The 21,367-nt window shown below is 37.6% G+C and overlaps 1 protein-coding gene across 1 annotated transcript; it reads right to left on the bottom strand.

The window, feature by feature from the left end:
* Positions 1-11,079: 11,079 nt before the first annotated feature.
* On the bottom strand, positions 11,080-21,226 carry LOC135466480 (synaptobrevin homolog YKT6-like). Its single transcript, XM_064743977.1, has 9 exons — positions 20,944-21,226; positions 19,290-19,435; positions 18,511-18,593; positions 18,060-18,160; positions 16,611-16,669; positions 16,186-16,231; positions 15,792-15,857; positions 15,260-15,361; positions 11,080-14,107 (listed from the first exon to the last, which is right to left on the bottom strand). The coding sequence occupies exons 2-9, from the start codon at positions 19,394-19,396 to the stop codon at positions 14,072-14,074; spliced, it is 600 nt and encodes a 199-aa protein (XP_064600047.1). The 5' UTR covers positions 19,397-19,435; positions 20,944-21,226; the 3' UTR covers positions 11,080-14,071.
* Positions 21,227-21,367: the final 141 nt, after the last annotated feature.

The raw sequence follows: 21,367 nt of genomic DNA, 5'->3' as shown, positions 1-21,367 counted from the left end.
TTTAAAAAGGAATCCTAGAAAGCCTACGCCTCATAACATGCGACTTAAAAGTAGAGAGTTCGTTTCTTACGAATAGACAAATACAGTTCAATACAGTTTCTAAGTTCATCAGATTTGCAATAACATTTAATATAGGTGAGGCTGTCATCCCCAATTAAGCCTCTAAAAGAAAGTCATCAGAATCTCATTCCGAAGCTGTGAAACTTAAAGGAGCATGTGTTTCAGTTGATTCGTACAAAGTGCGATGGTAAATCAACAGACCAACACCTGAGAAGGTCTGTTGTAAAGTAATATATCGCTATTGGCCTTTTGCAGGCAAGATGTTGATGAAATCTGTTGGAGCATTCGGTGGGTCATCATCACGTCGGTAAAATTACTGTATTTATTCCTTTAAGGTTTGATCAATGAAAACAGTCTGTAACAGGGTTTATCCTTAGTTACGTATGTCTAGTGATGACATCATTACATTATAAAAGACTTACAGCATAGAGAGTAAAACAACAGCAACGACTACAGCGTGATGATAAATGGCCAGACGACCCTTGCCAAGTAACATCAAGAAACGCCTGTTTAAGAAGAATGCAAGAATTTCGACACTAAATTGTAACTGACGGTTGCATTTACCATTTCTTATCAGTTTGTCACCATTTATAAAGATCCTACAACACCTTTTTGGCGGGTATATCTTTCTTGTATGCTTCTGAAACATACGTGTGGCGAGGAATCACATAGGCCTAAATATTCACCCGCTTTAAGTAATATCAAATATAATTCACTTGAAAAAATGAAATTCGAATTTAGGGTTACGGCTAGATATACCTGACCTGGTTCAGTTTACAAGAAGTGAACACTTGTACAGCCCTGATCGTGATGTACAATATCCATTTGGTGGTCTAACGCCATACTCAAGAACTTTTCACATATACGATGGCGGTCAATATTATGGGTGGAAGAAAGTCCAGGTAAAACCACTGACTTTGGCGAGTTATTGGCGAACTTTCCGATCCCATTTTAAGCAGGGAAGCTATAAACCCAACGGCTCATAGCGTGCCATTTATAAGACAGTCGTTTCTCACAAATAGAAAGAAAATTCCAAGGAGAAGATACGGAGTGGGGTAACTCTCAGTTAGCTACGATGGGAAGCAAGCCCACATGTAGCGGGGGTAGTGACTGAAAACGTACTAATTTTGGGATTTTTTGCTGTTGGTCGCTTTTGGTTCGTCGAGACAGGTTAGTTGATTTTGGGACCACTCGCTGATATTACTTTTTGCTATGGAAGTTTTAATACGCGTGAGAAGATGCAAAAAATATACTTTATCGTCAATCCGGCACATTTGGGTCTGTTCTCGTGTTTGCTCGTCTGAGAGTTACCTTATCCAGCAGCTATCCAAAAATACAATGCAGTTTCTGAGTTCATGAAATCTGCAGTAAAATTTAATATTAATGAGGTTGCCATCCGCTCTAAAGGAAAGTGATCTGAGTCTGTGGAACTCAATAAGTGTTTTAGATATTCCATACAAAGTGCGATAGTTGACCAATGGCAGGGCTCGGAGATGACCTCTTCATGTAGCACGAAAAGACATCCCTGTGCTCTTCTGCAGGCAAACAAACTCATTGCAAGCGAACATTTCAAACAAGATATTTTTGAAATCTGTTCCAGGGAGACTTCTGTTGCAGTCTTCAGAACAGAAATAAACAGAAATATGAACACCATAATGGCGAAAGACAAGTGTTCTTTAACGAAGATTAGACTGCGAAAGCGGAAAGACTGTTAACTGTCACCAAGACTTCACTGTCCATGACAGCGGGGAAATTCCCTGTCCGAAGCCGGGGTTAGGACCTGAATACTTCGCCTTTTACAGTTGCTGTACCACTAATCACAATCTGTACAATTGTAGCCCTGATTGTCGTGCACAAAGCAATTAGCAATAAGCGGTTTGTTGGCCTTGTTCTTCCATAACACATCAGTTTGGCGAGTGTACTAGACCACTATAGGTTAGTTAAATTGTAGAATATTTCTCGAGATATCAATCGCTGGGTATAAGATTCACTCAGCAGGAAACAATACAATGCCTTGTCTTGGTTCGTCATATATGCCGCCATTTTAACGCATGATTTCATAAAAAGAAAATCAGTCACCAAAGATGAAATTAGTTTCATTAAAATGAATAATAAATGCCATACATACTATAACATCCGTAAGTTAATTCGTGCGCTCCCAAGCTAGAATATATAACAATATTCAATAAATGAACTTACTGTCGTGGTGAAAAATACCCAGTTCGATCGCTCAGAGAGTATTCAACTTTTCTGGCATACCCCGTGAGGAAAAGATGTCAGATCAGCGGCGTTGACCTTCCTTCTCGTTATAGCCCCATGCAGGCTCTCTTTTGACACCAAGCTGTGTGGAATAAAGTTCCTAATGGTTAGGTGTATAACGTTTAGATGGAAACCCCACCGAGGAATTCTCTGCCTCTACATGTGAAGTCACTGGAACCACTCTTTCCAACAAATCCAGCTAGACTAACAGTACATTTGCGTAGTTAGCTTTCCTAGTTCTCGACCATTCCGACGCCAGCTACTGGAAGAAGCGTATCCTGTCGAACTCCCTAGATGAGGGGACACCTTGCAGCGGTCACAAAAGGACCCGGGCAATCTGTGTAATGTGATCAACATACGTCGTCATGGTTCTTGCCGATGACAGCACATTACGTTAATGCATGTTTCCGCTTTTAAGCTGAGACAGCTAACAGACATTTGTGTGTTGCGTGATTTTTTTTTTTTATTTTGATTTTTTTTTATTCTAACACACGAATAGTCAGAGATGCGGGTCTGACAAAATCATCTCGATTATAAAACTGTGAGAAATGACATGGGGCATAATATTGATCTCGTATTTCCTGTCAACCCACATTATACGTTGGTGTTCCTTTGAGTCCGTCGGAGCACAGATTTGTTCGCCGCAGGACGTTATTATGTTCGCTTGTATAGTATCACTGATGTCAGTAATCGTACATGTATAAACGGAACTTCCACGTGTTCTTCAAATATCATCGATTACACGTTTGCAAAGAACTTGGTGGAAATACATTCATTACCACATGACAAGTCTCCAAAATACCCAGTTTTACTGAGACAGTTTAAATACTTCAACCGAGAGCGCAATTACATTGAAGAACTCATGCAAACCTGTCGCTTATGCTGCTTATATACATTTTCACATTGCCCTTTCTGTGACGTTTTGCACCTAAGGACAATTACAGTTTGTTTATTTATAGCGTAGTCTTTAAGATTTTTTGAGTCATATATCGGTGTCTCCTTTTAACAAGCCTGTTAACATGTTTTGTAGCATAGTGCTACATTACTGAAACACACAACGCTATAGGCATGCACCTCCGAGTCACCTCTGTTGAGGTGCAGAAACCCGGTGTGTTTTGAGAAACCACCGCCCTTTCGCCAGCGAGAGCTGGATTAGAAGCGGCGACCTTATTGATTTGGGGACGAAAAGCTGAGGCGGGAGACGAGACCATACACAGGGCATAGCTTCTGGGCTATCATGTAAAAAAATTTGGGGCTCAGGATTTAAATATCCTCACCGATGGCAAATAAAAACGACAACAAGTTAACTATATAGCGAGTGTCGTTGTAGTATTCTTATTTAGGATTCTCAAAGGTATGCCCCTTCGCAATGCTTTGGGCTCTACACTATATCTCAGTATGAATTCCACGAAAGTGCATATCCACTTAAATACGTGATAATATTTATGTGAAATAAATCAGTCGGCCAAAAGGAATACACCATGCACATGTAGACCAGCATTTCAACCACATCCTATACAGATACACAAAGTCGGATGGCTAATAGAATGAGTTTATTTCACCCAAAGTACAGAAAATTCACTAATAGGTCAACATCTAGAAAAACAAAATAAAACAAAGTAAAAGGAAAAATTTTATAAATAAGAAAATGTAAAAGTTTTATGCCCTTTCCGAAGTCTACGTAAACAATACAACTGTACAATGATGTCAGCGACAACACCCACTACCTGGCTCAGTATATACTAGGGTCACATCTGATATATATAAGTGTATAGATATATTTAACAAGCAAAAATTCCACTGGGGCTGAACAATCGACTAGTTTAATGATTCACCTAATGTGAGATACATATAAATAGATTGCATGTTACATCAAGTGGCCAAAGAAATCATAAGTATCGGTAAACATCAACTCTTTATAGATTAGTATACATAATCTAAAATTATTACTTAGTTCTCTAACATTACCGTTTATTAGCTGGGTATCTCAATATGAGATACATCAATTGTCATTTTCTGAAAAAAACTGTATTTTTTCTTTCAACAATATAGAGTTGGCCATTAACTGGGTTACTCAATATGAGATACATAATATGTTCATTTCCCGCAAAAAAACTTGCTTTTTGCATCGCTATTGTTCACTCAATATGAGATACAGTAAAACTTCGCTCACTACAGGAGCAACATATAGCTGGTTTAAGTTGCAAAATAGCAGGCGCATGTAATTACTTGTCAACAAATGCACCACCATATTAAACATATAAAAATACACATAAAACAGCAAAAATGCAATAAACTGACAAAAGAACTCCAAAATGAAACTATAAAAAAGATAAATTGAATGCCTTTCCAAGAATTGAAAATGAGGGTAAACTGGAGACACCGTACCACTGAAAAAAGAATGCGCCAAAACTGAAGCCATGAAGGATTTTCGTTTTTACTTCATCACATCCTGAGCCCAGTCTACAAAGAAGACAATTGCAAAATCGATGAACTTCTCGAAATCGTAGGCGATGACGTAGTTCCGACTGTAGACTTTCGCGGAGTCCGTGTTGTCCATATGCTGAATGAATTTGATAGGCTCGTACATTGCCAAGTCGTCTGAAAAGCCGTTGGCATGGATGGTAAGGTGAACTTCGCAGATAATATTGGCCACAAGCTGGATTATCTGTGCAGTCTTGTCCAGCAGAGCGTCGTTCTGGCGCAGGTATAATTGATCCACCAGGTAACGCTCGTCCCTCTGAATGTATTCAGTGTACACAGTGTAAACCAGCAGCCAGCGCTTTATCTCGGCGATCACTTCCGCCCGCTGAAAGGAAGAGAAGCCAAGTCTTCTATGTTAAGTAGGGTCAAAATGTGACCACCAAAGCTTTGATTTATTTATTTATTGATTTGATTTCATTTATACGACTGTAGCCAGCATTATGGTGGGAGGAAACCTGTCAGAGCCCGAGGGAATCTCACGACCATCCGCAGCTTGCTGCAAGACCCCAAAGCCTTGAAGCAAAATGTACCCTACTTCTTCTAATTTTGAGACATTTATTATTGGTGCCGAAAGAAGAATATAACATTTCTTTGCCAGCTTACTGAAAAAGTAAAGATTTGATTATGTTGTTCATAAGATGGTCGAACAATGTGAGAAAAAGAAGCAAAATATTCCTGCTACAGTTACAAGTATATTGGCTAAAACGAGCAGACCAGGTGTCCCAAAAATTAGAAGAAATAGGGTAGCAAGACATAGAGAATTTTGTGAATGTCTGTCTTTTACGATTTATAAAACATGTTCTAAACACAAAACAACTATAGTAGGCACTCACTGAGTGCAAACCTCATACACTGTGCAAAAACAAAACAACCAATACAAATATACTATACTCCCCATCTGTGTCTATATCCTGCAAAGGTAAAGTATCATTCCGACAATTTCGTAGAACCGGTTACAGATTCAAATCAGTGTAGATTTCATGGATTGGCTGAAACAGCATAGGCGTTGGACCCAACTTTTCATCCAAATGCTAGAATAACTTTTTGCAAAAAGTTTCTGACTCACAGAGATGGGCAGACACACACACAAATAAACGCCGTCAACAACAAATACACAGATTGTCTACCAGTTTATGGATTAATCAGTTGTGCACATATAGCAGAACCACGTTCGTTTTTATTTTGACAATGAACTAATTCCCCTAATTTGCCTAAATTCTCACCCTAGTTGAGTTTCTGGCATGTCCCAAGTCCTCTGTTCCCATGGATCGGGTGATGACCCCCAACATGTCCCGAGGGTATGTTTGGAACAAGTTGACAATGTAAGGAGATCCCAGGCGAGTTGACTAGAATAAGACATTAAGAATAGTAACTAAATGAAGAACCATTAACCGCGTTGTAATATAATTCACACACATTACATACCCATGACATTCAGATTTTTTTGTAGAAAATCATTTATTTAAACAAGAGGGAATATCCTGCATCCCTGCATCTCATATGCAAAATACCATTTACAGGGTGTCGTTATATACCTCTCTATAGCAAGGAACATTCAGGGTATATTCTTCAGATGGAATCTCTCAGCTTTGTCTATACAACTATTTGACAGACTACAGACAGCACTTCATTTTATACAAGCTTTATTTTCACTGCTGCTTACTGACATCGAGTCATTCTTTTTAGAAAAAAAAACGATCTTTACTTACAAACGTGCTTTCCATCGTTTTAACATCGTTCTTCAGATTCTCTAAGCGAGCTGCCGTGTATGGAGGGACGTAAGGACCACTTTGGTCACTCAGGACCAGCGGGACACTGGCGGGACAAGGGCGTTCTATAAGGCTAACTCCTGTTAGCTGACTGACATCTCTACGCTCTCTGATTGGCGTACCCTCCACAGCTGTCCATACTAGGCAGCAGCAAGAGCAAACTAAAAGTAAATTATGAAACTAGAGGTCTTTGAAAAAAGCAGTTATTTCTATTTTTATTTCATTTATTCAAGTTTAGAAATGTTGAAAGAAATGTGCGTTTCCTCCTGAAAGGAAGAATGTCAAAAATACCTAAAACGTAATATGAGATAATTTTTCTAATATCAGTATCGAGCATCGCTCAGTAAGAGTTCAACTCAGCAGTCGTTGAGAATTATGACGTTTTATCCCAAAATTTGTACGAAAAATTAAAACTGATCAACTCTCTAAAACATTTTCTTTAAAACACCAAATTCAAATTCATAAAAAATAATTAAACCGTTGCTGTTTTCTACAAATGTACATCCAAGAGTTCCACAAGTAAAAGCTTCGACCAACTAGACATTAAACTCACTCATGATTATGGCCTTCTTCCACTGCTCCATGTTGTTTATAGAATTGTCTCTGTTATCAGATAAAGTTGTAAGTTCAGTCTGCATTGCTTGATGCACCAAGCCTACAACCCTTTATATTTCGTATCTTTCGAATATCTATGACGTGCTTTTTTTATTCTTCGGGAATTCCTCCAAATTTCTTGTTTCGCACTGAAAATTAAAATTTTCAGAAACCTTGTTTATATGTATATATAGATATGTCGATATATATATATATGAATATATATATAGATACTTACAATACGACTGTGAGAGCGACGTAAAGGCTGTTCATTGATCAGGGAATTCACCTGACGCCTGCACCAGCTGTCCCACACGCGAGTGTTCACAAAACTGTGAGAAAGGATACCCACCCTAGTTCAACAACTACGGAAATTTTGATACGAGGATTTGTGATTGATTTCACAAGACAACTAGGTTAATTGCAAACGTGAAAAACTGTTCTCTTCCCTTATATTTGCATTATCGCCAAAGTCGACATGAGAGATCAACTGCATATGAAGGTCATCAGTCATAAACCATTTTTTGTATTTAAATTTTATACGGTATTATTACACATATATGATAAGAATAGCAGTAGCACATATATGCAAATGATTATGAAGACACGACAAAGTGCTAAAATTGATTTTACAGATTTTTTTTATCCTGACTGGGATAACGTTTATTCACGCACAATAAAGATACTTTAATTTATTTGTTTGATTAGAGTTTTACGCCGTACTCAAGAATATTTCTCTTGTATATGACAGCGTTGTGACGGAGGAAACCGGGCAGAACCCTTGGAAATACACAGCCATGCATCCTCAGGCTGTTGACAGATCTTCTCATGTACGACCGGAGAGGTAGCCAGCATGAGCTGGACTTCAACTCATAGTGACTGCATTAGTGAGAGACTCTTGATTACACGAGCAGCGCTATGACGCTACCTCTTGGCCACGAAGGCCCCGTTGAGGCCTTAATTAAAAATGAGGTTTATTATATATTTCTCGCACTTGCTACTAAGTGAAACTTTTTTCAGAAACATCACATTGGAGAATTATTTATATATAGTATCATTTGAAACAAGTTGAAACTATGGAATTACTAAAAGGACATTATTCAAAATTCACTGGTTAGTTGTAATGTGAGGTAGCTAATGACATTTCTGTGATATCAGGACGTATCTTAACCTTGGGAAAAGTTGGATTCGAAATGCAAATTTTGATAATTCCATCAGTCTTAGGACATTGCAGTATATGAATATCATAGCTTTATTTTAAAATCATAACCTGTAATCGTGTCTTCGGTGTCTGGAAACAAATTTACTGCATGGCGGTACTGCTCAACTGCTTGAACACTACACATACTGTTCATTCTTCTCTTGCTGAACGGCGTGGTTATACACTTGTTCTGGGAGCGGGTCTTGGCCGAGTTATTAAAGATGTTTTTCTTCCAAACGAGGTGGGAGTTCAAACCCAGCCTTGGACATGGAAATTGTGGATTTCTCCGCTGTCTATTGCAAAGGGCCTTGGTGACGATAAGCGATCTGAAACGCTTCTCTGGCTGTTTATAACGTTCGATAACGTTTGAGTGCTCCATGTCTAGGAGTGACGAATCGATCTTAGAAGCCAAAATTTGTATATATCAATTTTAATCTTTCTGACTTTATAACCTGATCGTCTTCGTCATTTCTTGTTTGTGAATCATTTTTTTTATCGAATTGTCAACTTGACAAAGTCATTACAGGTACCGGGAAGCCACCTGTTACTGGTCTACAAATAAAGACCGGATAAGAATATACAGATTCAAAACATTCCTTCTGTATTATTTTCTTCATCTGTTTGCACATTGACACGTAATTTTCAAAATAACCGCTTTTTTCATTGAGTAATTCACCCATTTGTACCAAAATAGGCCATCTGCTTAGATATATGACAGCTGACAAAACGATGTGCGGAAGAGTCAACCGCTAACGTCACATTACGACCGGCTTTTCGTTTTTCAAAGTGTAAATTTATGAAAATTCATGCCTTAGGTTGTGTGTGCCATAGTAGCTGATCGATTCCCTGCAAATTTCCGGGATCAAACGGACATGAGCCAATAGCAGAGAAGTTACCTCCGTTTGGGAAATTTGTTTAGACTAAATTTGTATGACATTAGACATTTGGAATTTTGAACATAAGGCCTATATAAAAACAACAGCTTTATGATATATAGCATTTAAAAGTCAATTTTCAAAAGTTTAAAACCTTATTGAAATTTCTCCCTTCATAAAACAATAATTTGAATAATTTTATTCGCTGTTAACGGCTGTTTTGGGGCAAGGTCTGTTTAAATGCAAAGATTTTTTTTATTTATTTGATAGATGTTTTACATCGTACTCAAGAATAGTTCACAATGGTGGACAGCATTGTGGTAGGAGGACACTGAACAGAGCCCTTGGGAAACCCACGACCATCTGCATGTTGCTGCATGACCTTCCCAGGTGCGGCAGGGGAGGAAGTCAGCACGAGCTGGACTTGAACTCACACCGATCGCATTGGCGAGAGGCTCCTGTGTGATTGCGCTGCGCTGGCACGGTAACCACCTTGTCCACGGATGCAAAGAAAATATTGAAATAAAAATTTCAATTGCATATATATATATATATATATAAGCAACTATACTTTCTTTGCTTTCGAATCTGCTGCAGTAAACCGCAACCACACAAAACTGGTGTACATCTCCCTTTTGTGAGAGAAAACGCATCTGTTGGATGGATATAAGCCAACGAACGGGGCATAGGTTGCTTCCTCGTAAAAGTTTACACTGAAAACAACAACAACAACAAGAACAAAACACACACAATAAATAAAAAACAAAACAACAACAACAAAAAAGATTCCAGGAAATTCTACGTATATAGTATTTATTCATATATATCAAGGCCAAACGATCTAAAGTATGCATCTAGACTGTAATAAGCTGGACATGATATTGCCCATCTATTGTTGAGTTTTGTGCTAACGTGCTGACCACCTCGGCCCCCCTGGCCAAATGAAGATTGTAGCCAATGAGTGGATGGTGATTGGATCAGCTCATAATAATTAATCAGATGATAATAATTGGCCGATTGTTCAGCCAACGATGACTCACCGACTGATCAACTGTCGATGACTAAATAAAAGACGGTGATTGGACGATTGGTGAACTGAAGTCGATTGGTCGTTTGTCAGCTGAAGGCGATTGGACAGTAGGTCAACTGAAGGTGATGGGACGGTTGGTCAGCTGATAATGATTGGGCGATTGATCAACTAAAGGTGATTAGATGGTTCACCAGCTAATGAACGTGGCTGATGACGATTGAATAACCGGCAAGCTCTGTCATGACAGAACGATTAATCAACTGAGAATGACTGGACAATTGACCAATCGAAGATCTCTTTCGTTTACGTGAACATTCCATAAGGCACAAAGGAGTGGACACTAGAGAAAACGTTACAACCTGACATGGCAGTTCACAATGCAGAGACTTTTCTTTATATATTTTCCTTATTTCATTGGTGTGTCATGCCGTACTTAAGAATAGTTTAATTATATCACCGCCCACAGCAAAATGGTTAGATATCTGAACAAAAGAAGCGTGGACCTCAGTTTAGATTTGGCAAAATGGATTGTTCATTCATTTATTAAATTGGTGCTTAACACCGTACCCAAGAATGTTATGCTACAGTGGCCGGCGTGGTGGTGGGAAAAAACAGCGCAGAGTCCACGCCCATCCACAGGTTGATCTCGCCTTTAATAAACAGGTATTACCCCTAAACGTTTGGTGATAGTAAATGATAATGCATATACCGGTAATGTGAATATGACATCTGAAGCAATTAAGGGAAAATTCAAAGATAACTTACGTTTAAAAACAACAACAACAACAACACAAAAAGTGATAACATTTTGACTGGTTTACTTTTATTACAAGACATGATGCAGGCAGATACAATGAAGTTTCAAGAGGGTCAACACAAGAAATGATGACGCAGCGGTGTGCAGCAGACACTGCCGTGTCTAGAGTTTGCCGACAAGAAGACACAATGTCATAGGCGTATACATACTATGTAGTGTCAATACAAGGCATAATTATATAGCTCTATGCAGCCTTCGGTCCTCAGATAAAAACAGGAAAGGAGACAACTATGTAAATCTTTTGAACAGCCTGGAAATCTATTTTCAACACAAAACACACTGCATGAATATCCAGGTAACACCAACGATACCACAAAAACTTAACTGCGAAAAGTGGAAAATGCTGCTAACACCCGTCTTTGCTATAGGTCGTCAGTTCTGATAACATACTATAGCCTTTCACATGATTAGAATAACTCAACAACATAGCGAGAAGAGTTCAGCCACAAAGCAAGACCAAAAAGTGCTCTACAGAAATACTACTGTTGGCAAAAGAAACACAAAACGCCTAGAACAAACCTGGCCATATACGACAATATACTGGTATAACAGTATTATCATTTAGCATGGTTATCTCCCTTTCTGTCTTCTTGTGGGGTTAAACAATGTACACCGCCAAACTGCATGTGATCAAAAAGAGACACAAAACACCTTCTCAAAGTTAATACAAGTCATATGGAACGAATGTGACATTTAAATAATATGTATACAGGAACAGAAATCTTTAGAAATACATGTACAATTTTATACAAGTGCCTCTAACAATGGACATACCCCAATGTGCATTTAATGGGAATTCTGAGGATTTTCACTGGCCCCTAAATCAGGCAAAAAAAAAACAAAAAAACAAAAAACATCCACAATAAAATTTCATATGTTCTGGATGAAAATGATACCAAAATGACTGTAATCTCTTAAGTTTTACGCCTTAGTAGAATATATGTTTATACAAACAAGCATAATCAAAGTGGTGAAAAATGATCATAGGGCCTGTACACCAGCCAGAAGTTATCAATGATATGCCTGACTGTACACATTTAGGTGGAAATACAAAACTGTTAGAATGGCTCTATCATCACTGTTACATGCATTTCCAGGCCAAATGTCAAGTCAAACTTTAATGTCGTTTAACAATGTAGGACTTCTAGATCGGACTGAACAAACTTTATGGCTAAGGTTTTTTTGACATTTTTTCCAGCAATACTTTAAAGGCCTGCATACTGTAGTAAAAGATAAGTTATCCCCTACAAATGTCCCAGGAGATCAAACAGATGAAACAGACATGAGCAATCCTTGGAGATGATCCAAATGAATGTTCCAAACTAATACAGACAAGTACAGACACGCATGTGATCAAGTCAATGTTTACACAAAATCACCATATCATCTTTAATATGTAGGCCACAGCCATATGTCATACATGAAGTAGACTTTGTATGTATAAAATCTGATGAAATTCTTGATTAATGTTACCAGAATAAAACATAATTAAATAATAATTACATTATCTGTACATTACCATGGCGATGAAGCACTTTCCAGGAGTATATGCAAAGTATGTTAACATATGAATATAAAGGTATATCTAATAGCATACACACATACATACATATTATACAGTAATGGCTTAACCATGATACAGAGCATTACAGGCCTAAAAAAGTAATACTGGTTACTGTCAAAGACAGAAGTCCACATTCTTTCTTGAGGGTCTGTTAAACTCTGTATTCACCAAATCAAAAGTTTGTAGCAGTTTTATTATATACAACTCTGAATAATAAAATGAAAATATGACTGGAGCATATTTTTCTGGCCAGCCACAAACATGAAGCGTTGGAGCTGTCACTACACATGACATTGTAGTAAAGCTGAGAACAAAGTCTAACTGCCATGTATTCCCGTAAGAAGTTGCTAGTGTTCATCACATGACCAAACTGAATAAATCACAGAACAGAATCTGCTGTGAAGCCATTCAGTTATATAATAAATTAGAATGTAAACTTTTACACTGAATATCTTTACCCATTATACTAATGATATCCCACTTCACAATCCTGACTTTCACACCTATTCTAACCATATGGGACTTACATCTTAAACATGGCGTGTATTGAAAAACTGAATTGAAAAAGCTTTGTGACAATAAAGAGTCTTAATCCACAGCAATATAAAGAGGACTAAATTCAGCACTATCAACATTCAGGTACTAACCGTACCATACTGAATAAGTAATGGAAGTATATCAACCTTATGACAAATACTATATTGCATGTCTATCTTTGATTCAGACTTGTACCAAATCAGTTTCATTTTTATATCAACTTATATTAATGAGATCAATTACTTTTATCTATGTTTATATTTGATTATGTTTTACGCCTTACCCAACTATGCTTCACTTGTTTTTGACAGCATTCAAGTTTATGTGTGGAAGAAAGCAGGCAGTGATTGACGGTCTGTTATACATGTACGTCCATTTGAGAAACAGTTAAAACTGTCAGAAGAATCAGAACTCGTATGTGAATGTCATAGCTATGGCCTTTTCCGAGATGATGTACTTTCCAGTGTTCAAGTTACCTGGTATTGGGCTCCTGGCGCCTGTACCACAAAGCCATTAATGGCAATATTTAAAACAATGTCACAACGAAGTTGAAATTTTAACACATCTGCTTTAAAACAAAATTTAAGTGGCGTTCAAAAGTTTGCATTTTGAAGTCGTAAACTCAATTTTTAACGTACGTCAGGAATGGCTTTGTGTAAGCCACCCCACAAAAGAGCACTTCATTTTCTTTTAACCTATATGATCAAAGCTGTAAGTAATCATCGTTGTAAGGATTGTCTCTAGCATCACTGACACACACAAGGATTTAACTCCATATCATTAAAATTAAAAGCTTTCTCCTTACATACAGCATGTGTACAGACAATTACATCAGGAACTAAGCTTCCTCGCACGTCAGCTTGTTAACCACAGCAATGCAATCACAATATCACACAGCAAGAGTTGGTCTTCTTAGCCTGCAAGAGTTCAACAGAAATATGATTCAACAAATATGCATTGAGTCTGGTTCCAAGTAATTCCTTGCAATGACATCAATGGGTACTCTGCATGTGGAAGGAAAATATCTAATTTTCTTCAATTATACATTTACACATATCTGACATGGGCCCCCTAAGGATTTACTTATTTATATGTATTTCATTGGTGTCTTACTCCATACATAAGCCTATATCATCAATATGATGATCCTTGATCGAGTCACATCTAAGACTTTAAAAAAGGGGAAGTTGTAACTTCCTCGCTTGGCGCTCAACATGAAGGGGATAGTGCAACGACTGGTTGACCCGTATCAGTATAATGGCTCGGGCGGAGCGGCTTACTTGCCTCTGGTAAGTCGTCTAAGTGAAGCAGCACTAAATAAAAGAGCGGTGGAAATCCGTCCTGCAACAAGGAGGCACATTACACGTACATGCACCCTAAAGATTCCTTCGTCGTCATATGACTGAAAAATTGTTGAGTACGATGTTAAACCCCAAGCACTCACTCACTCACTCAATATGATGAAAGAATTTTTCATGAGGTTATTTTTTTTTCTTTTTATATTTGACTGCTCAAATGTCATTTTCAAGAATTTTTCACTTGCCTAGAGTAACCCACTAACCTCTGACCTCCAGTATGTTATACTGTCGAAATGTGTCACTATATGTCATATTAGTCGAAGGTAACAGTCTTCAGGACCCTCTTTCACAAAACTTCATATATCAGTTTTTGTAACTTTTCTCGTATTTGAGGTCTCCTTATGGCACTTTAACCTACACAATGTCTTTTAAAGGAAAAAGTTTGAGAAATACGACTAACGGAGACTGTGAAAGTGATCCCTGGAAGACAGTCCTCTGGTAGGACCACGCAGTATAGCACTGTTAAACTCTCATTGTCACTAAGGCCTTTAAGAACAATGGAAGCAGGGGGAACTTAATAATGCCCTGTCTCGTGAGGCCAAACACCTTAACCACTCATACATAATGCACTCCCACAATAAGGCAGAGGTGTTCAGTCTCAACATGCCAATATCCATGGACTAGTGATGTTAAATGAGGCAGCTTTTCTCAGAAACAAATCTTATTCAGAATATGGCATCCTATATGTAACTTCACTTGTTTAATACATACCGTCTTGTAAAATGTTTTAGACTGAGTACTTAATCCTTCTGATTTCAATACCAGGTCGTCTAATTTCTCCCCTCTTTGTAAAACAGCCTCTATTGTATTGTGCTGAAATCAAGCAAAGATAGCAAACTGGTGAGGTAAAGAAAAGTCTCATATATATATATATATATATATATATATATATATATATATAATTACTTCACATGAACTGACAATTGTTGGCAAACAATTTTCTGTCAAATCAGCATTCACGGATTCCGATGTCTTCAAAAAAAGAATGGTTATACGGAGTGCTCAATTAAGGTGTGTGATAAAAGAAAACGGCACTCTTTAAATTAATAAACCAACATAAATTTATTTTATTTGATTGGTGTTTTAAGCTGTACTCAAGAATATTTCACTTATACGACAGCAGCCAGCATTGTGAGGGGAGGAAAAACCATCATAAATACAGAAAACATCATGAACTGGATAGGACTATGACCATAATGTTTTAAAAACGCATCATTAAAAAAATGTTAAAAAAAAAACTTACAAGAATGATTTTGGTTTCATCCAAGTCTGTCTGTATCTTTGTCATGGCATCGGCTTCTTTTGGGTTCTGTGAACACAAAACTAACATTTTTCAATTCTCATCTTTAATACAAGTTTGAATATTGTAGATTTGAACATTGTAGTACAGTGCTTTTGTGATACATTCATTTCTTTGACAGGGACTTTTGCTGAATACTGCATCAACAATTATTTTAGTCACACCATAATTATGTGGATGCTGGAAAAAAAAAACAAAAAACATCAGCATCAATGACTTGACAGCGGCATTTGAGCCAAAATTTAGTTGACTAAAAGCACTACAAAGAAACACAATGTAGAAATAATTTAAGTTTCCAATTTTGGGAAGACAAGACGCACAAAACGTTGTTCCTTACCTGGTATTTTTTCAAATAAGGTTCAAGGTCAGGAAAATCCACTTCACTGGAAAGAGGAAAGAATGAAGACTTAAAATGAGGACAAATAGTGCCACACAAACAGCACAAATATTACAACTATTACAACAATAAACACAATGAATAGAATGGGCCGACTACTGTAAATCTTCAACCTTCTCAACCAATAAGGAGTTTTTTCCAGTGGAATTTATGCATCCAATTATTATGAAAATGACACAAAAATGATTTGATCATTTAAGATGAAAACTTCATAAAGCTCTGCAGTTTATTTCTCTACACCCCATAGTTCTCTCAGAATGTTTAAAAATGTTGGTTGCAGAAGCAGTTGAAAAAGTTGAAGAATTAGTGTAATTATGTAAGCAGAGTTTGTGTTAATAAGAAATATCCAGCAGAACTGTCCTCACCTTGGCTTTGCTGTAGACCATATTCCCTTTGGGACCTTATTGGAAAACTCGTCTAAAATCTGTTAAAAAAAAAACAGAATAAAACCATCTTGATGCCCAATTAACTTCTCTATTAAATGCCAAATATTATGATCCAACCTTCAAAAAAATTGAAATAAAAGATATGTTTGTTTAGATACATTTTTTACGTGGGATGAAAGGCACTTTTTTCTTTAGGCTGTTTTCTCAAAGAATTCTTCATTACATCTCAAGGAAGTCAGAATTTTTCTCTCAAAGGCTGAAACTGTAGAGGAAAAGACACCATAAAAAGACTACAATGAACAGACAGGGAAGGTTGCAAGGCCAGTTTCTAGCTGTTTAATGTTGTTCTAGCCCAATTAGTTTCTACAGGAATCTATTAAATACAACAAATTCCTCTCTGTTACATGTATACAGTGCAATTCTGAAACAGAGAGGAGGACAAAGAGGGTTTGATGAACATTTACACTAGACATTCTTATCATGTTTTCTCAACAAGTAATTGCACACAATATAGATCTCAATTTCCTGACTTTATTAGGAATATAAAAATAATTTAGACGGCACCTTAGGCACCAGCCAGATTGACTGATTGATTGTTGTTCAATGCAACACTCAAGAATTTTTCACTTCTGTGATGTCACTTTAATGGGCGGAAAATACTTGAGTGCCCAGGGCATACTGTCCACCTTTGACAAGTCACTGACGTACTTTCCCACATCTGCACCGAGCAGAATGAATGACTATGGTATTGGCTTAATGTCACCCCCGCAATATAATATTATAGCTCTACTGTGATGAGCGCCGATTAAAAGATGACTGGCATACTTCTGGCGTTCCTACAAGTTACAGATTCATCCATTTTGTCAAACTGTTAGATGACTGGCTTACTTCTGGCCTTCCTACAAGTTACAGATTCATCCGTTCTTTCAAACTGTTAGATGACTGGCTTACTTCTGGCATTCCTACAAGTTACAGATTCATCCATTCTGTCAAACTGTTAGATGACTGGCTTACTTCTGGCCTTTCTACAAGTTACAGATTCATCCATTTTGTCAAACTGTTAGATGACTGGCTTACTTCTGGCATTCCTACAAGTTACAGATTCATCCGTTCTTTCAAACTGTTAGATGACTGGCTTACTTCTGGCATTCCTACAAGTTACAGATTCATCCATTCTGTCAAACTGTTAGACGACTGGCTTACTTCTGGCATTCCTACAAGTTACAGATTCATCCATTCTGTCAAACTGTTAGATGACTGCCATACTTCTGGCATTTGGTCAGTTGGTCATCGGTCAGTCGGTCAAGCATTAAACATCCATGATGCATCTTTTCAGATAGGTCATTCACTTAACTAGAGTCCTGAGTGCACAAGATAAAACGAACTTTTTGCATGATGTCAGAGCTATTGCAAATTTGGATTTGTTACCTTGTTAAGCAGTGTATGAGCAACTCTCTGAGGGTATTCATGATCAGCCAATAGTACAGCAGACAGGGAGTCACTCCGTACATACACATGACACATGTAATCTGCAAAACACAGCCATATAAAGACTTTATAATGAAAAACTGGGGCATGAAAACAATAAAACTTTTACAAAACTAACTCAGGAACTTATCCCATACTTTTTACAACCATCTGTGTAATTTGTTTAAAAACAATGGATGGATTTCATTGATGTCCCACTCCATATCCAATTGTGTGACACTTTTTATATTAGCATATACAGTTGGGAAGTAGAAAACAAGTGCTTTCACTATCTTCTCTAGTGAAGATATAATTGTAATAAAATAAAAGTCAACAAAATGCTATCACTGATTTGTGCACCAACTGATGTTAAATTAACTGACAGAACCTGAACAGATAGGTTCCAGTTTACCTTGTTCTTTGACTGAGGCTCGGGTACATACAGCTGTCCTCTCCACTAAAATTTTACTGGTAAATTCCATAAACTCTCTTACACTGTAAAAAAAACCCAAAAAACATTCATATCTTGAAAACACTACCACTCTTTAAAATGGTAAACACCCTATAGATGTTCAACTGTCATATTTGGTGTGAATAGCAGGATAGCTAACAAATACTGGTGTGTGTGCTACTGCAAGTTAATCATGTTAAAGCAGCCACCATATACATGTGTGATATTTATCACATGTGGCATATTATGAGCTATAGTTGCAAAGATGGCGTTCAATCAAACACAACGGCTGGAATGCAGTGGCAAACAGATTCCACTAGCCATAACAAACTCTTATATATGATGACATAAAAAAAAATTTAATGAGGTATTACAGGTTGGAAATGATGGAGAGCCTACTCTTTTCTTTCCAATGAACTATTGATTTAATTGTAAAAAATTCTTTAATGTCAACAATGAAGAAATTGCTTTAACGAAGTAAACAAAAGCATTAATTCCTGCTGGTAGAAGATATTGCCATTAGACTGCTAAGTAAGCAAGGGTCCTTCTAACAAACTAAACTAACACTGTATTAAAGGACAGGTACCAGTACATCTTAAATGTATGATGTGGATATTTATTCAAATTTGTCACTTAAAGTTTGCCGACATCATGAACCCAAGGGTTATTAAATAACTACATTATCCACGTATGAAAAGGCTGCTTCTGGTTTTACCTGCCTATAAATCCTATAAACATACCTCGACCTCTGAAAATAACCAAACGAAGACAGATCATGTTCAGCTTTGAGAAGATTAACCTTTCCATCTTCTGAACGAAAACTGATAGATAATGAATACAGCTTCATCCCGAGACTAGATGTGTACCTGGTACAGAATCAAACGATCTGAAATTTGAAAACAGAACTTAATTAAATGTAACAGCACAATGAAATATTCAGAGCATGATGAACTGGAAAACCACTGAGAACATGGAGGCTACAAATTAGGTGATTTGATTGCCACACACCTATGTTTTTATTCTTGACTGTTTGTTGATGGCCGGCTTAATGTAGCACATTGTTAGTTTATGAATGAAAAATGTTCATTATGAAAAAGCAGATTCTTCACTGGTTTGATGTCACATGCTCAACCACATGACTGAAGAAGCAACTTTAGCTGTACAAATCATGAAAAAGTCTGTTGACAACAATTTATCTGAAAGTAGAAAATGTTGCAGATCACCTTTAAATACCCGGTATCAACAACAGGAGGCCTATGCTTCAAAGGTAACTATTATGTAGGGCTAAGAACTCTCCAATAATCCAAATTCTAAATCTATATAAAGCCAACCCCTTCCTAATCTGGTCTTCATGCTTATCCAATCTGTCATTCTGTCTTTTTGGGACTGTGCAGATCTGGGCACTGTAGCCCTATGAGACATCAGCTCGCAGATAATGAGGTGAAAGATAACGAGAAAGTATTGGCTGATAATCTGAGTAAGTGAGTGAGTGCGTGCTTTGGGATTAACATCATACTAAATAATGTTTCAGTTATATGACAGCGAAGAAATCCTTAGAGTGCATGTAATGTGTCTCCTTGTTGCTTTCCACCGCTGACTTATGCAAAGTGAGTGAGCCCCCACACCCAAGCCATTATACAGATACTGGTAAACCAGTTGTTGCACTATCCCCTTACTGCTAAATGCCAAGCAAGAAAGCTACAACTTCCTCTCTTAAGGTCTTAGGTGCGACCCGACCCGACCCAGGATTGACCTGGATGTGCAGCCCCAAAGCTGATGCTTTGAGGAGTATGGGTATAAACAATAACCTGAAATTATAGCATGTTGGACAAGAGACCAATTTACATAGCCTTAAGTTATGTAAACTATGAATGTGAAGTTGTCAACAAGAGGTGGTTTTGGATCAGAAGCACAGCTTTGTATTAACTACAATGCTATTTAGGCCACCATATTATCACTGTCATGTCAGTGCGAGTAACACATGTTAACTCGAGCAAGGACGGCAAATGTCCAGAAAGACACAGTTCTGATTACACCAGCCTCAATTTTTGCAAAAGCTTTATGCCTTGCAGTTCACAGTACATTAAGTAGGCTAAACAATATGCTTGTTGGTTTAAGATTTATTTATTTATTTATTTGATTGGTGTTTTACGCCGTTCTCAAGAATATCTCACTTATACGCTGGCGACCAGCATTATGGTGTGTGGAAACCGGGCAGCGCCCGGGGGAAACCCACAGCCATCCGCAGGTTGCTGGCAAACCTTCCCACGTACGGCCGTGTTGGTTAAAGAATTAAAATTATTATTTAAAGCCAAGAAATTTGTTCACCTGGCACAAACACATTAGTCATAAGCAGCTAGACAATCACAATTGGATTCGTAACTACATACTTACCAAATGTAGAATAAATTGCTCACAAGCAGCACGGATATACGCAAATCTGCAACTGAAAGTGCAACAACAACAGCAGCAGTCTAGAAACGATCTGATCAAAATACGGTGGAACAAATGAGCAGTCGTCTACCATCAATCTGTCCTCTTCTCATGATACACAAACACATCAGGGCCTACTTATAGCTAATGAGGTAAATGAATATTTCTTCACGTGATTAAGATAAACCTGCCAGCACAAATCAGACTTGTTGTCAATGTTCTTGCCAATGAGAAATGTTTCCACTTCATGACATGACATCACAGCAGGATCCAGCCACGTCTTAACTACAGCCGCAGTTTCGTATTATACGTTGGTTGCATCTGAACAATTTAGTCCAATTCAGTTTCTCGTGTGATAAATAAATAATAATTGAATTTTAATCTT

Source organism: Liolophura sinensis, chromosome 6, assembly GCF_032854445.1.
Source record: "Liolophura sinensis isolate JHLJ2023 chromosome 6, CUHK_Ljap_v2, whole genome shotgun sequence".
NCBI classification, from domain to species: domain Eukaryota; kingdom Metazoa; phylum Mollusca; class Polyplacophora; order Chitonida; family Chitonidae; genus Liolophura; species Liolophura sinensis.
This window is presented reverse-complemented; position numbering and strand designations above follow the sequence as displayed.